The 14,849-nt window shown below is 49.8% G+C and overlaps 1 protein-coding gene across 11 annotated transcripts in view; it reads left to right on the plus strand.

Moving 5' to 3' along the window:
* Positions 1-110: 110 nt before the first annotated feature.
* ZNF236 (zinc finger protein 236) overlaps positions 111-14,849 on the plus strand; it is a 117,469-nt gene continuing 102,730 nt past the window's right edge. For 3 of the 11 annotated variants that reach the window (XR_012121284.1, XM_037007397.2, XM_037007403.2), the window contains exon 1: positions 1,056-2,009. Coding sequence is in view for 8 of the 11 variants with exons in the window: in XM_037007397.2 (XP_036863292.2) it covers positions 1,850-2,009 (160 nt within the window). In the remaining 3 variants the exon portion in view is untranslated. The other 8 variants (XM_073213247.1, XM_037007405.2, XM_073213246.1 and 5 more) reach the window with 7 other exon arrangements.

Genomic DNA, 14,849 nt, shown 5'->3' on the forward strand with positions numbered 1-14,849 from the left:
GGGAATCATTATTTATTGCTGTGAATGAGTTGCTCTGAGGACACTGGATGATGACAGACCTCCTTAGGCTTGAGCAGCCGTCACGCCTCCTCCGGGGAGGCCGCCTCTCCTGCCCTCACTGGCGCTGTCAAGCTGTTAGGATTGTGCGGGAGTCAGTGTGGGCAACCGCCACAAAAATAAAAGTTCACCACATGTGAAATTATAACTTTTAATGTATTTCATCAGACACCAGGCACATCGGTGACCTGCAGGTACGTCCAGGGCCCCGGGCGCGCGGCCGCCGGCCTGCGGAGGGAGGCGCCCACGGCCTCCTGCGGCGGCGCGTCCGGGGCCCCCGCGCCCGGAGCTGCGGGAGCGCGAGCTGAGCCCGCGGCGGGAAGGACCCCGCTTGTCCCCTTCCTTCACCCTGCCGCCTCTTCCTGGGGAGCTTCCTAACCATCTCTGACGGTTAAAGGGGTGCCTCTCCCGCTTCCTGTCCCGCCCGCGTGAATTCAGGGGTCGCACGCCGGGGCCGCCCGCGCCCCGCGCGCCTCGGGCCCGAACCGCGGAGCGCGCATGCGCACGGCCCCGCTCCCAGCCCCCACTGCGCGCGCGCCCGCGCCCGCCGCCCCCAACGCGGCCCGCCGGGCCATGGCACCCGCCGAGGCCGGCGCGGTTCTGGTCCTCCCGTTCGCTCGCTCGGGCGCCTTCCCCCCGTGAGGCCCGCGGGCGCTCGGCCCGGGCTCGGCGCCCGCCCGTCTTCACCGCTCGGCCGGGCGCGCGCCGCGCCCCCGCGGCCGTTCCCCGCGCGTGCGCGCTCCGGCGGGTGCATGTGCGCGAGTGTGTGCGCGGCCGAGGGCTGGGCCGCCGCCGCCGCCGACGATGCCGCGGGGCCGCCCCCCGAAGCCCAGGGAGAGCCAGGCGCGCGGCGACACCGGTAAGCGGCCCGGCCGGCCGGCCGCGCTGTGCCGCTCCGCGCGAATATAGTCCCCGGATGCGGCGCCGGGAGCGGGCCGGGCCGGCTGGGGGCGGCGGAGCGGGGCCGGGGTGGGCCGGGGGCCGGCGGGGGGCTGCGGCCGGGAGGGGCGCCGCGCCGCCGCCGCCACAGCCGCCGCCGCCGCCCGACTGCGGCCGCAGGGCGCGGGCGGAATGATACGGCGCGGCGCGCCGGCCCCTCCGCCGGCTGGGCCTACTTTCCGGGCCGGGCGGGCGCGGCGGGCCGGGGGCGAGGAGCGCGCCGCGCCCCCTCCCGGTGGAGGCCGCGCGCGGAGACGGCCCTGCCCACGGGGGCGGCTCGCCGGGCGGGACGCGCGCCGGGGTGGCCGGCGGGGAGGCGCGCGGGCCTGCGGCGGGCTCTGCGTCCCGCAGCCTCGCTCCCGCAGCCGGCCGCCCGGCGGGTGACTCAGCGACGCCTTCGCGCGAGGTGGATGGGCCGAGCCCCGCCGAGGGGCGGCGCCCGGACAAAGCCGCGCGCTGGCGGCGGGGCCCCCCGGCGCCGGGAGGAAGGAGCGGCGGGGGGCGCGCGGTGGGCACCTGCTCGGAGCCGAGGGGGCCCGCGGTCCGCAAGGCCCGAAGGCCTCGGCCCCCGCTTCCGCCTGGCCTTACTTTGTTCAGTGTTTACGTTTCTGTTAATACGCCCGCTGCCAAAACCGGTGCGAGGTGCGGCGCGTCGGGCGCCCCGGAAGGCGGAGGGGAGCGCGGAGCTGCCGCTGACGTGGGGCTGGGAACGTGCTCTTCCTCCGGCCTCAACGGGTTTGCCGCATGGCGTCGCCGTTGACCTGGTTTTTTCAAACCCCAACTGAAGAATGAATCTCATGCTCTTGCTCCTGAAGACACTTCATAATTAAATCTTGCAGCTTCTGCCCCAAAAATGTATTTCCTGTGGGCCCCGTGCTCCCCGTGCAGAGCCCCAACCCCGTCGTCTCTCAGGCGGGCCCCTGCAGGAGCCTTGGGCTGGGCCGGGCTGCGCTCGTCGCTTGCAGGCCCCCTCCAAGCCCATGTCCTGTCCGCCCTCAGGATCACCTTGAAAGGTAGGTCAGGCGGCCACACCCTGATTCAAACTCTTCGGTGAATTGCTCGTCCCTTTAACGTGGAGCCCACACTCCTGTGGGGCCCCGATCTCGCCCTTGCTGGGGCCCCTTCCCTGGCCCCTGCCTACCCTTCTGTCCTCTGTGTTCTCACTGGTGCCACAGGGGAGTCGGTGCCAGGGCCTTTGCCCGATTCCGTTCTGAGCATCCGCCTTTTCTTGCTCATCCGGTAGGTCTCAGCGCCTCTGCGCCCTAAGAGGCCTTCCTGAAACCTGCCAGCCATTCTCAACCACTGGGTCTCAGTGTGGTTGGAGCACCGCCGGGAGGGCCTGGACACACTCGCAGGGGTCTGCAGGGTGTGCTCAGCACCGCCGGGAGGGCCTGGACACACTCGCAGGGGTCTGCAGGGTGTGCTCGGCACCGCCGGGAGGGCCTGGACACACTCGCAGGGGTCTGCAGGGTGTGCTCGGCACCGCCGGGAGGGCCTGGACACACTCGCAGGGGTCTGCAGGGTGTGCTCGGCACCGCCGGGAGGGCCTGGACACACTCGCAGGGGTCTGCAGGGTGTGCTCGGCACCGCCGGGAGGGCCTGGACACACTCGCAGGGGTCTGCAGGGTGTGCTCGGCACCGCCGGGAGGGCCTGGACACACTCGCAGGGGTCTGCAGGGTGTGCTCGGCACCGCCGGGAGGGCCTGGACACACTCGCAGGGGTCTGCAGGGTGTGCTCGGCACCGCCGGGAGGGCCTGGACACACTCGCAGGGGTCTGCAGGGTGTGCTCGGCACCGCCGGGAGGGCCTGGACACACTCGCAGGGGTCTGCAGGGTGTGCTCACAGTGACAGGAAGACAGCTTGGCTCCCCCAGTGCTTCACTGTCGCTGGGATGGTGCAGGAGCAGTTAGGGGCGAAACTGCTGACGCCTTAGCATGAACCCAGGTGTGATGGGACCAAGCTGCGTGAAGCTGCATTGTCTCCATGTTTCGTTCATAAACAGCGCATTACAACAGAGAGAATCAGAATCCAGAAGCAGATTTGAGGATCCACCGGCCTTACATATTAAGTCAGAGATTTCAAAGATTTGTAGAAGTGAAAACTCTTAACTTTTTTTGGAGAATATATTTTTCACAAAATTTATGTTAACGTGACAGATACATTTTTAAATAAATATCTTAACAATTGTTCAGTTTTAATTTCTAATAAGACAAATATCAATAGATACAACATGTATAAACCTAAGGTCTTTGGTGACCTCAATAATACCTAAGAATTTGTGAAGGGGTCCTGAGACCAAATGTTTGAAGACGATTACTCTTATCAGTTTATTCTCTCAATAATGTTTCTCCTAATTTGAAATTGTTTTGTTTTGTGTATCCCCCATTGTGAATCTTATTTCTAAGAGAAACCTGGAAGGTAGAGGGGGATTTTTACAGATAGGGGAAATGAGGCTCAGAGGTTAAGGGATTTGGAAGGTCCACCCAGCAAGAAAGTGGCAGACTTGGGATCTAAACCTACCTTTGAGTTCAAAGTGTGATTTTATTGTTCTGCCTTGATAAATATAAAGCCCTACATATAGGTTAATTCATTTACTGAACAGATATTTTAAAGCTCTGTGATAGATGGGCACTGGCAGAGGCTGGGAATGCAGAGTTCAAGGGAGACATGATCTCTGCCTCGGCTCTTCAGGGCAGCATGTCCTAGGGCGTCAGGAACACTTTATGGCAGCAGGGAAGGGTCAAAGGTAGGTCTCTCAGAGAAATTATGTCAAGAATGAAATCTCAAGAAATAATTAGAAGGCCTACTCAAGAATATCTAGGACTTAAGTACAGGAGTCCCTGCTCACCCTTGGTTTCAGACCCCCCTTGTCCACCGAGGTTATCATAAGCAGATGACCCAGTGGTCAGAAGGTCAACAGCAGCCTAACACTAGGTTGCAATCTCCATCGCCTGCATCATCTGCCTCCGTCTTTTCATGTAGGCATTTCATCATCTCTCATCAGAAGAAGGGTCAGTTCTATAAATAAGATATTCTGAGGGAGAGACCACATTCACATAACTTTTATTACAGTACATTGTTGCAATTTTCTCTTTCATTATTAATCGTTAATCTCTTGCTGTCCAAACTTACAAAGTAAACTTTATCGTAGGTGTGTATGTACAGGAAAAGACAGTATATATAGGGTTCTGTGCTCTTCAGTTTTGGGCCTCCACTGGGGGTCCTGGAAGGCACCGCCTGCAGATCCGTGGGAGCACTGTCATGGAGTAAGCATCATCTCTCATTTGGCGGGGGTACTTGCTTTGTGCCTTTCCACATGAGTGAGATAGGATTTTTCACAGTTATTTTAGTTTATGCTTAGTAAGCATTAATGTGACCTTGGCGGAAACTAATTTGGGGATCTTGTATGACTTCTGTTTGTTTTTTCCAATGGAATGGTGCAAAACGTTTTCCCTAGCTTGGACCTTAAGTTGGACAGTTTCTGTTTTCTGTTGGAAGGATATTTGTAATACTTCTTTTCCAGAGAGCTGAGATGGAGGGACCTTGAGCCAGATGAATAAACAAGTCCTTTCTTGCTCAGATTACAAGTTAGGCCATTTTAGATTTTCTTGGATGAATCCGGGAACTTTGTGCACTTCCCTCTGAGAGCAGTAGACTACTGGGATAAGCTACGAAGAGGAGAACTAAATTCTCACAAGGCAGCAGCAGACGTAGTGCCCTAGGTTTAAGGTGACTCGTCTGCCTCAGTGGGCAAAGTCAGGTACTAGATAGAGGTAGGTAACCAGGGGAGACAGATTCTGCTTAAAATAATAACTTCCTCACACTATCAGGTATCCAAGGCTGAAAAGATTCTTCATAAAGGAGCACCCTTCACTCTCCATAGCTGAGCTGTTGAGTTAGGCAGAAACTTGGAGTATTTAGTATTTTGAGGAAGGTGTGGTTAGATAACATAAAATCTAAATATTTTATGATCCTGGAATCAAGTAGTGAGTTAACGTGGCTTCAAAATCTTGGTCTTTGACCCAAAACTAGCCTGCGAAAGCCATACTAAACCATAATTCTTCGTTAAAGTCAATTCAGCAGTTTTTATGCCTATTACGTGTCAGGGTCTTTGTATACAAAATGTCAGTGGGCTCGTGGGATCAGCAGTGCTTGCTGAGCTGCTTTCAGCCACAGAACTTGACGTGAAGCTGCGGTGAGGCCTCCGTGGTGGTTCTTACGCAGGGCAGTGCGTCACGGCGTCACCTGGGGGACTTCAGAGGTCTCCAGGACCAGGCCTGATCCAAGTCCAGTTGGATCCGAGCCTGTGAGGTGGGACCAGGCATCACTGCTTGTAAAGCCCCCAGGTGAGTCAGCCGTGTAGTCCGTGTTGAGAACCACTGGCTGATGGTAAAGTTGTTCTGGTTGAAGAGAGGGAGGCTGAAGAATTCAGAAATAGCCTACAGCTCTGAGTGCCTTCCCTTAAACTGTCTTTCAATATACAAAAACTATTTAGTGGATTAAGAATTTAGGTAATCAGCTGCATGAACAGGCCGTGTGCTCCTAATATGAAGTGACTCCGTTGGTGGGTCAGACAGCTAATGCAAAGTCGGGGAGCCACTGAAGGTAGCAGGGAATAGCGGTTAATAGCTCTAGAGATTGTGGGGGATTGCAGAGCTTTGTCCACTGGGGCAGGCTGCTGACTCCGCTCCACTTAATTATTGCCATAGCTTATGGTATTTTAAGAGACGCCAGAAACTTGTGTGTGTTTTGAAACCTTTATTATTGCATTTGAATAATTAATGAATGGAATATGATAGAAAAGTGCACAGATTTTCAGTGAAGACATTAGAAGTATCTTAAAAACTCTTGCTGTTCTCCCCAAGTTACTGCTGACCCTCCCCACCAAGGGTTATGACTTTTGTTACCCACTTCCATAGGTTAGTTTTACCTGGTTTTGAACTAAATTGAGTCCCTAGTTTATACCCTTTTGTTTCTGGCTTTATTAATTTTATATTTGTGAGATTCTCTGTGTTATTGTATAGCAGAAATGTGTTCATTTTCGTAGTTGTATAGTATTCTATGAACGTACTGTCATTTAATTCATCCTTTCTACTGTAGATAGTAGATTGTGGAATTCTGTCAAGATCCCCTGCCTTTTGTACTCTTGTTGCATGCATTTAAACTATATATAGTTCTTAGAGCTCAATAATAAAAAAAGAGACATTTGTTTTTTATTATTGTGATAAAATAGATATAAAATTTGCCATTGTAACTACTGAAAAGTATACGGTTTATGGGTATGAGGTACTTTCATAGTGTTCTGCTAAACTGTTCCGCAGCCCACAGCTATCCATTTCTAAAACTTTCTCATCACTCCAAGTGGACACTCCCTAGCCATTAAGCAGGCACTTCCTGTCCCCTTCCCCCACCCCACCCTACCCCACCCCTGTTAATCACTAATGTTTTCTGTCTCAGGATTTGCCTATTGTGGATACTTAATAAAATGGAATCAGGCAATTTGTGGCCTTTTGTACCTGGCTTCTTTGAATTAGCATACTGCTTTGAGGGTTCATATATGTTGTGGTATGTATTAGTATGACAGTCCTTTTTATGGCTGGATAATACTCCATTGTGTGGCTATATCACATTTAATTCATTTGTTGATGGACATTTATGTTGTTACAACTTTATGGCTATTGTAAATAGAGCTGCTATAAATGTTTGTGTGCGTGCTTTTGTTTGAACACCTGTTTTCTGTTCTTTTAGGGGTATATCTAGGAGCGGAGTTTCTGGGTCTCATGGAAATTGCATTATTGAGGAGCCAGCAGCCTTTCCACAGCAGCTGTGCCATTTTTCATGCCCACCAGCAATGGGTTGGGGTTACAGTTTTCTTGCAGCCTCACCAACACTCGTTATTTATGCTACTCTTTTTACTTCAGTCGTCTTAGTGGCCATGAAGTGGCACCTCATGCGGGTTTGGTTTGCAGTTCCCTAATGATTAGTGGCGTTGAGCATCTTTGCATGTGCTTGTTGGCCATTTGTGTATCTTTGGAGAAATGTCTGTTCAGATCCTTTACTTGTTTTTTAATGGGGTTGTTTTTTGTTGTTGTTGTGAAAATTCTTCACATATGCTGGATACTAGACCCTAATCAGATACGTGATTTGCAGATATTTTTCCATTCTGTAGCTTGTCTTTTCACTTTCTTGATAGCATCTTTTGATGCAAAAAAGTTTTATATTTTGATGAAGGCCAGTTTTTCTATTTTTTCTTTGATTGCTTCTGCTTTTGGTGTCATATTAAGAATCCACTGCCAATTCCATAGTCATTTAAACATAGTCATTATGTTTTCTTCTAATGGTTTAATAGTTTTAATTCTTAAATTGAGGTTTTGATCCTTTTTTTTTTTTGTATATGGTATGAAGTGAGGATCCAAATTCTTTCTTTTATGTGGATGTCCACTTGTCCCACAACCCTTTGTTGAAGAGATTGTTCTGTCTCCAGTGAATGGTCTTGGCACCTTTGTTGAAAATCAGTTGACAGTGGATGTGTGGGTTTATTTCTGGACTCTGCATTTACCCCATTGGTCTGCATGTCTATCCATGTGCCAGCACTTTACTGTTTTGATGTTATATTTTATACTAAGTGTCAAATATCCTTTACACTAAGACACTTTAAAATAAATAAGAGCCTTAAAATTCCCTCCCCTGTTGCCTAAAATCATTTTGCAAACTGCTGTTGCTACACTTGTCACACTTAGAAAGCACTCTGCACAGGTTCAGGAAGTGTGTGATTGCTCATTGTTGAGCAGCACGTGAGGGCCTTAATGCTCACGGGTGCATTTATCAGCTTGCAAGTGCTTAGCAGAGACATTAGCAGGTGGGGTAAATAGAGATGGGGTCACGTATATTGGTATTTCCCAGGGTGGTGAAATACAGGCACATTGCCTTCATTGTATTAATTTTCTGAAGATTGTTATTTAGGAGAGCATCCAGGCTTCCTACCCCATGACTTAGCTTTAAAGAGATTGTGCTTAAGTTTTAAGGCTATTTATGGTAGAACATAACTCATAGTATATATAAACACTTAATGCCGTTATCACTCCAGGGCTTCACTGTGGTGCTGAGGAACATGGAAGGTAGTAGAAATTCCAGGGATTAAAATAGTCTTGGCTGTCTGGTTTGGGACCATGCTCTACTCTCTAAGGCAGGAGTTGGCAGGCTTTTTCTGTGAACGGCCAGAGGGTAAGTGTTTTAGGCTTTCTAGGTCCTAAGGTCTCTCTGTTTAACTGCTTAGATCTGTTTTGTAGCCTGAAAGCTGCCGTAGGTAATACATAAACCGACGCATGGGGCTGTTTTCCACGAAAATCAGAAAGACTAGGCCATAGTTAGTTGACCCCAGTCTAGAGGAAAAGACAAGAATACAAAAGAAAGATATATATTATAGCACTAAACTTTTAAGTAACTTTATATATGTATATAACATACAGAGAAGAACAGAAATTGTGTTCAGCTCAGTGAATTTTCACAACATCTTTCTCATATAATTAGCACCCAGATATATGGGCTGTAATAATAATCCATAAAATTACATATATGATTTCTTACATTACCAAGTGGGACAGTGACAGCACCCTGCAAGTCCCCATTATGCTTTATCCAGTTGGTACCCTCACAACACTAAACACTCTCCTGATGTCTAACCAGATTAGTTCTGCCCATTTCTTAAATTTATAAGATGGAGTCATACGGAATGTTTTCTTATGTCTGAGCTCTTTTGGCCAAAACGTGAGCTTCAGGTGTTGCTGTTTATAGCAGTAGGTTGGTCACCCTCATTGTTTTACTAGTATTCCATTCTGTGAACGGCTTCAATTTTTTTACCCCTGCTGCAGTTGACAGGTACTTGTGTTGTTTTTAGTTGTTGGCTGTTGTAAATAGTGCTTCTATGAGCGCTTTTAAGCGTGCCTTTCGGTGCACACGTGCGTACCTTCCGCGAGGAGCGCCTGGGAGGTACACGGTTTGCGCATACTCGGCTTGGGGTGGTGCTGCCTGACGAGTCTTGAGTGACTGGCGGGATTTTCGCCTTTCTAGCAGGATATGAAGTTTCCAGTGGCTCCATACCCTCCTCCTCAATTCTTGGCTTTCATGTCAGTCATTCTGGTGTGTTCGTTTTTTATTTTTTAAAGTATATTTTGGTTTCACATTTATTGTATGGGAGCAGGCATGATTAATCAACGTCATCTTTCCATGAAGACTTGAGCTGAGTGATAGGCAGTCTGGTTTTCAGAGCTGAGGCTCTTGACCCCGTTTTGCATTCATCATTGTCCCCCTAGTCTGTGACCTGTAACCCATATTTTAATCTATAGATAGCCATTTTTCAGAGATGTGTGTTAAAAATAGAATGTCCTGAGCATACAATACATGTTTTATTGGAAATCTGGACTAAATCTTGGAATGGGCTATCCACAAATTCTCCGTAGCGTTCTTTAGCTCTAATTGGTTGCTGTTGCGGTGTTAGCCTAAATCGCATGTTTGTGGAGAGTATCACCCAGGTGTGCTTCCAATGCTCATTTTGTCATGTTTGCATTTGCATGGTCTTCTGTTCATGCCTCACATTACTATGTTTTTAAAAGGAATATCAATCCTCATTCAAGTATTTGCTTTTACTACCTGTAGATTTTTATTTTTAAACAAAGAATTTAAGCTCAGGTAAATATTTAGGTACTACATACACATTATCCACATTAAGCAAAGTACAGTATATTAAAATTGTAACAGAATAAAACGTCAGGTATCTGTAGCCTCACCTTGCTAAACCTGACCCTATTGGGGATCATTTAATGAGTTTGTGACTAGGTATTTACCTTTTTTTTTTTTTTTTTTAGGAGAGCAATTGAGCGGCTTTTATTTAGAGATAAAGCGAGAGGACAGAGCACCTGGCTCAGGCCAGGAGGGGACAAGAGAGCCCCAGTGTGGTGCATTGTCTAGGGGTTTTATAGGCGGTTGAGAGACAAAGGGCTTGGGATGTACACCTGCTAATTAGTGCCAAAATGTTTATCTTTGAAGAGACATTAACTTTCTTATTAGTCTTCCTGGTTATTTTTTACTGTTTGATTTCCTCCCAGGATGGCAGCTTCCTGGTCTGAGAGCATACCACTTAAGACTGCCTGCTGTGCTACCAAGGTGGGCTGAGTTGTTATCTGTTTGTTAAAGAGCATGTTAAGAAACTTATTTTTTAACTAATTGTGTTTTAAAATGCAATCTTAATTTTCAAGATGGAATCCTTCCTGTTTTTACTACGTTGTTTTGGGCTAGCGTGCTACCTTGCCCAGGTTGCAAATCATTTGTTTAGGGCTGAAGGAAGAAAAGCAGCACCTGGGTAAAGTCAGAAAAACAAGCTGGGCCCCCCAGCAGGCCAAAGCAAATCTCACAATGGATTATCTTGCTTTGTTTTTTTTGGAAGCCCTCACCCTACTCTGTCTAAACCCACAGTCCCCGTCTCATTCTCCCCTCTACAGATGGAGACACTAGCTGCTGCTAGGGAAAGGGGGTGATGACCGCTCTGGCTGCTTCATGCTGAGAAGGGGGCACAGTAAAGGGTGCAGCTAGGTCTCCATCACTGGTCAGTCGAGAGGACCTTGGAAGGTTGGCGCTTCTATCCTGGGTTCTATTTCCATCACCATTTGCAGTTTTATGGCTTCAAAAGGATTTAGGATTTGGGAAACCAGCTCCATATTGTAGTAGTCCATGGGACTTCTGGGCCTGACATAGCTTGGACTAGCTTTAGGAGGTCCTGGAGTGAATTAGAGACATTTTATGAATAATTTGTAATGTACATGCAACACCCAACTTTAATTATAGCACAGTTCCCACCTGTGCTGCTGTTAAGATGTCTAGTGCCATTCTATTTTGTATAACTGCTTGGCTCATTAGTTTAACTTTAGTATTTAGGAGAGCTATTCCTTAAATAGTGTTACTCAAGGCCTTTTGAGTAAAACTGGCTAAGGATTTGATATGCCAAATTACATCTTCTAAACAAGAGATGGTAAAAAAAAATGGAGGCTAGGTGATCATACCAATGAAAAACACTCCTAGTCCATTGATGTTGGAGGCTGGGAAGTTTGCAGGGTGTGGGTGTAAGATAAATTCTTCCACAAGCTTTCTACAAGTTTCCTTTTACATTCAGTGTTCTCTTCTTAAATAAATAGCTGTACTTTAGAACAATTACCTTCTTTTACTCTCAACAAAACGAATTTCCATTCTTTATACTTTCTCTTATTAAAACACACATCTTTTTAGCAAGTAGAGATGTTTCTTCTTTAAATAGCTTTAATTAGACCTCAAAACCATTAGGAACCTTATTTTTCAGTGAACACTGAGAAGTGGGCTATTGTAAACTATTGCACTAGTATTCTTTAGATTAACAAATTCATGAACACACTTTATAATTCCTGACACCATGTGCTTTACAGCATAATGTCGAAGCACAAAATATGTCTACTTAACTTAGCAAAAGTTTAAGATTCTAGGTCACTACAAAAATTTTCAGGCTGCAGGCAGGCACACACACTGCAACACACAACCACTAAGGTGTTCACTTGCTACGCCCAGCTCACCCACTCCCAACAACCACGCCAGACCCCTTACAAAACGGCGGGTGTGGGGAGGGGGGCAGGGTCGGGAGGGCAAGGAGGCAGGTCCGTGCTGGGAGGGGCCCTGGCCGTGGCTTCCGGAGCCGGAGGGCGGGAGGGGCGGTTCCGGTCGGGGAAGGGGGGGAAGGCGGAAGGATGGGGGGACGGGGTGCAGCCACCGGGAGAGGAGAGGAGCAGGACGGCGGCGTGGCGGGGAGTGCAGGACTCTAGGATGGCCGCCACACGGGGGAGGGCAAAGAACTTACAGATGGTGGCGGAGGGGTGGGGGGAGCGGGCTGAGGGAGGCGGGAGACCGAGGGCCTCCGGCGGATCTGAGAAGGAGGAAGGGCCGGGCAGAGTAGGAGGCTGACAGTCCTTGACTGGAGATCGGGCCGGGGGAACCTGAGTCGCTGAACACTTAGCGTGAAGGTCTGGGCGGGAGCGCAAAGTCCAAGAAGCCTGCACACGCGGGATTTCACCCCACGCTCTGCTCTGGTGGCAATAGTTAGTCAAGTCGGTGAGGAGGCCAAAATCGAAAGTTCCCTCAGGGGGCCAGTGAGATTGGTCGTCCAAGGGATACTGAGGCCCGGCCTGAGAGCAAAGGAAGACCAGCTTCCGTTTGCGGACTTCCCGGGACAAACAGAGCAGCCAGATTAGAAATGGGACCCCGCAGCGGGGTCTGAGCCTCTGCTTTCACGGGCTGGCTCCCCATGTCTGCGCCACTCCCCAACTGATCCCGCTGAGAGGAGCGCCCCAGGTCAGGGGAGACGGCCTGGGAGCCTGGGCGAGGGACGTCTCCCCCACCGCAGGGCCAGGGGCGGGTATCCTGGATGCCCGGAGCGGATGGGCTGGATGCCCCACCTGGACGTAGCTACGATTTCAGACGGACCAGGTGAAACGGAGTTAGGAAGGGAAACAGACCGGGGGAAACTGAGGGACTCACCGGAAAATAATCTATGCAGCGGAGAGCAGGCTGAGGTCCCGGGTCGGGGAAGGAGGGGGCAGGGCCGCCGATGGCTGGTCGGTGCCCCGCGCTCATGCTCCTTCCCGGGTTTCGGCATCAAATGTAAGATAAATTCTAGGCAAAATAAGCAGGTGACAAGAGACAACAGAGAGCCAGGCAGTTTATTTGAGTGCAATCCCGGGTGAGGTTCACCAGTCTGCGTAAACACAGGCTGGAGAAGTCCTGCCAACTAGACAGGTGGGGAATTTTTTAAGAAGAAGGAGTTTTAAAGAGGCACAGCTTAGATTTACAGCAGTGCGAGGATTGGCCAGCCTAAGGCACATTTTTCAGGTTGGGAGGGGGCAGCAGCCGGGGACTTTGGCACGGCATCAGGGTCGGATGTGCTCACCCCTTCCTTTGGTGCCTCCAACCTTACAGTGGGGTGTTCTTCACCCACCATCCTTGCAACCAGGGAGAAGTTCAGTTGCTACACTTTAATTTGCTTGTTCTTAACAACCATGCTAGATTACTTACAAAACCTTCACTAAACGTGACAAAGTAAAGCCTCTCATTAAGCATTCTTTTCTTTTGAAAGATTTAAGCTGGGCTGTATTGTAGGAAATGAATTTCTGTCTCAGGGAGTCTAGTTTAAAAACCTCCCAATTTTTGAGGATAATGATGAGCCCAATAAGTATAATAGATTTCCAATAAAAGGATTTAGAAAACCAGTTTTATATTGTAGTAGATCACAGGACTTTTGACCATTTTCCTTCCTTGTGGCAAAATAACTTTAGCTGCATAACCTTATTGTATTGTATACGTTCCTTGGAGGGCCTCGCCTCTCCATCAGAGAGTTTGTATTAAGGCCGGGATTGTGTGCAGAAAAAGATAAGACACTTCTTTTTCAGGGTCTGGGATCAAATTGCTCCCAATTCTTCAGAATGCATGCCAGAGGCGTGTCTGGCCTTAACCTATAAGAGGATGCCCCCTCCTAGAAGAGAGAAGGACAGGTGTCGACACCTGGTCGGCCTTTTCTGTGCGGGCGTCCCCTCACCTTGGAGCCTGGGTGACAGTGGTCAGTCACCTCCTCTGCCGGGCCTACTGGACTTAACCACTCCTTCCCAGCGTGGCCTGCACCTTGCCTTGATTCCCCTCTTGCCTTCCCACTCAGCAAGAGTCGCCTCGGAGCTCTGGATTTAGTGGGACCTCACTGGTGTGCTCCTACTTTATGCCTTTGGGGAGTTCTAATCCAGACCCTAGTTTCTTCTGCATGGGCTTTAGCATAGTACACTCGGGATTGTTCCTTGAGAGGCCCCTGCCTGTCCGATAAGCGCAGTGACTGTGTGACCTCTCGCTGCCAGAGCAGTGGTCACTCAGAGTCACAAGCCTGTTCCCCTTGCCTGGGGCTGCAGAAAAGGAAATGCCTAGTCCAGGATGACTGCCTGTAAGGAAGAGAGGTCAATAGAATAGAGCCATTTACATGCTGGGCTCAGTCTTCAGCTTGACTGCTTCACAAACCTCATTTATGCTACACAGGAGAAAGCAGCACAGTCCCAAGAGGACTGCTTCGAATGGGGAGCAGGGGGACTTTTTCTAAGGTCAGAGATAAAATTCAGACAGAGGCTGCCATGGACAGTTATGAAGGGGGTGGGTCTATACACTTAAACACCAGTTTCTGCCACTGCCTGGGAATCATCCTGCTAGTCACCCACTCTAAGAAATCTGACCTGTGAGACAAAGAGGTCAGGGGTTGTCTGCGACTCTCACATAGGCAGCAGCCTAGCCCGAGGTTCACTCAGCGCCATTGGATCAATGGGTCGGAGCCAAGATCCAGGGACCACTGTCTGCTAGTCTGGTCCGCCCTCAGAGTCCACGGGTTAGGATGGGAAAGTAGGAAATCGGCTCAGCCACTCCCCGACATTCCCGTCCGGAGGCAGGGGATCAAGGAGGGGCAGACACTGGGAAACCGTTCACCCGAGACTTCAGACTGGTAGCTGAGGCTAATCGCCTTTTAAGTGGCTAACGGGTGCCCAGACACATTTCATGAGATGAAAAGTACAGCATGTAGTCAGGAATAAGCAAAGTGTAAATCTCCTACCTTGTGGTTGTGGACATGGAATTCCATGAAACTGATGAAGTTAGAGGCACACATAGAGTATGGGAAAAAGTAGAGCAGCCCGCCTCACTCCGAGGTCAGGGTGGCCTGAAGAGGCGGGCTGGAGGCCAGAGACAGAGAGACGCTCCTCATGGACACCCAGCCGGGCTGTCGGGGTCTGATTCCAGACACGTGGGCCTTTGA

Source organism: Manis javanica, chromosome 9 (assembly GCF_040802235.1).
Source record: "Manis javanica isolate MJ-LG chromosome 9, MJ_LKY, whole genome shotgun sequence".
Lineage (NCBI taxonomy): Eukaryota > Metazoa > Chordata > Mammalia > Pholidota > Manidae > Manis > Manis javanica.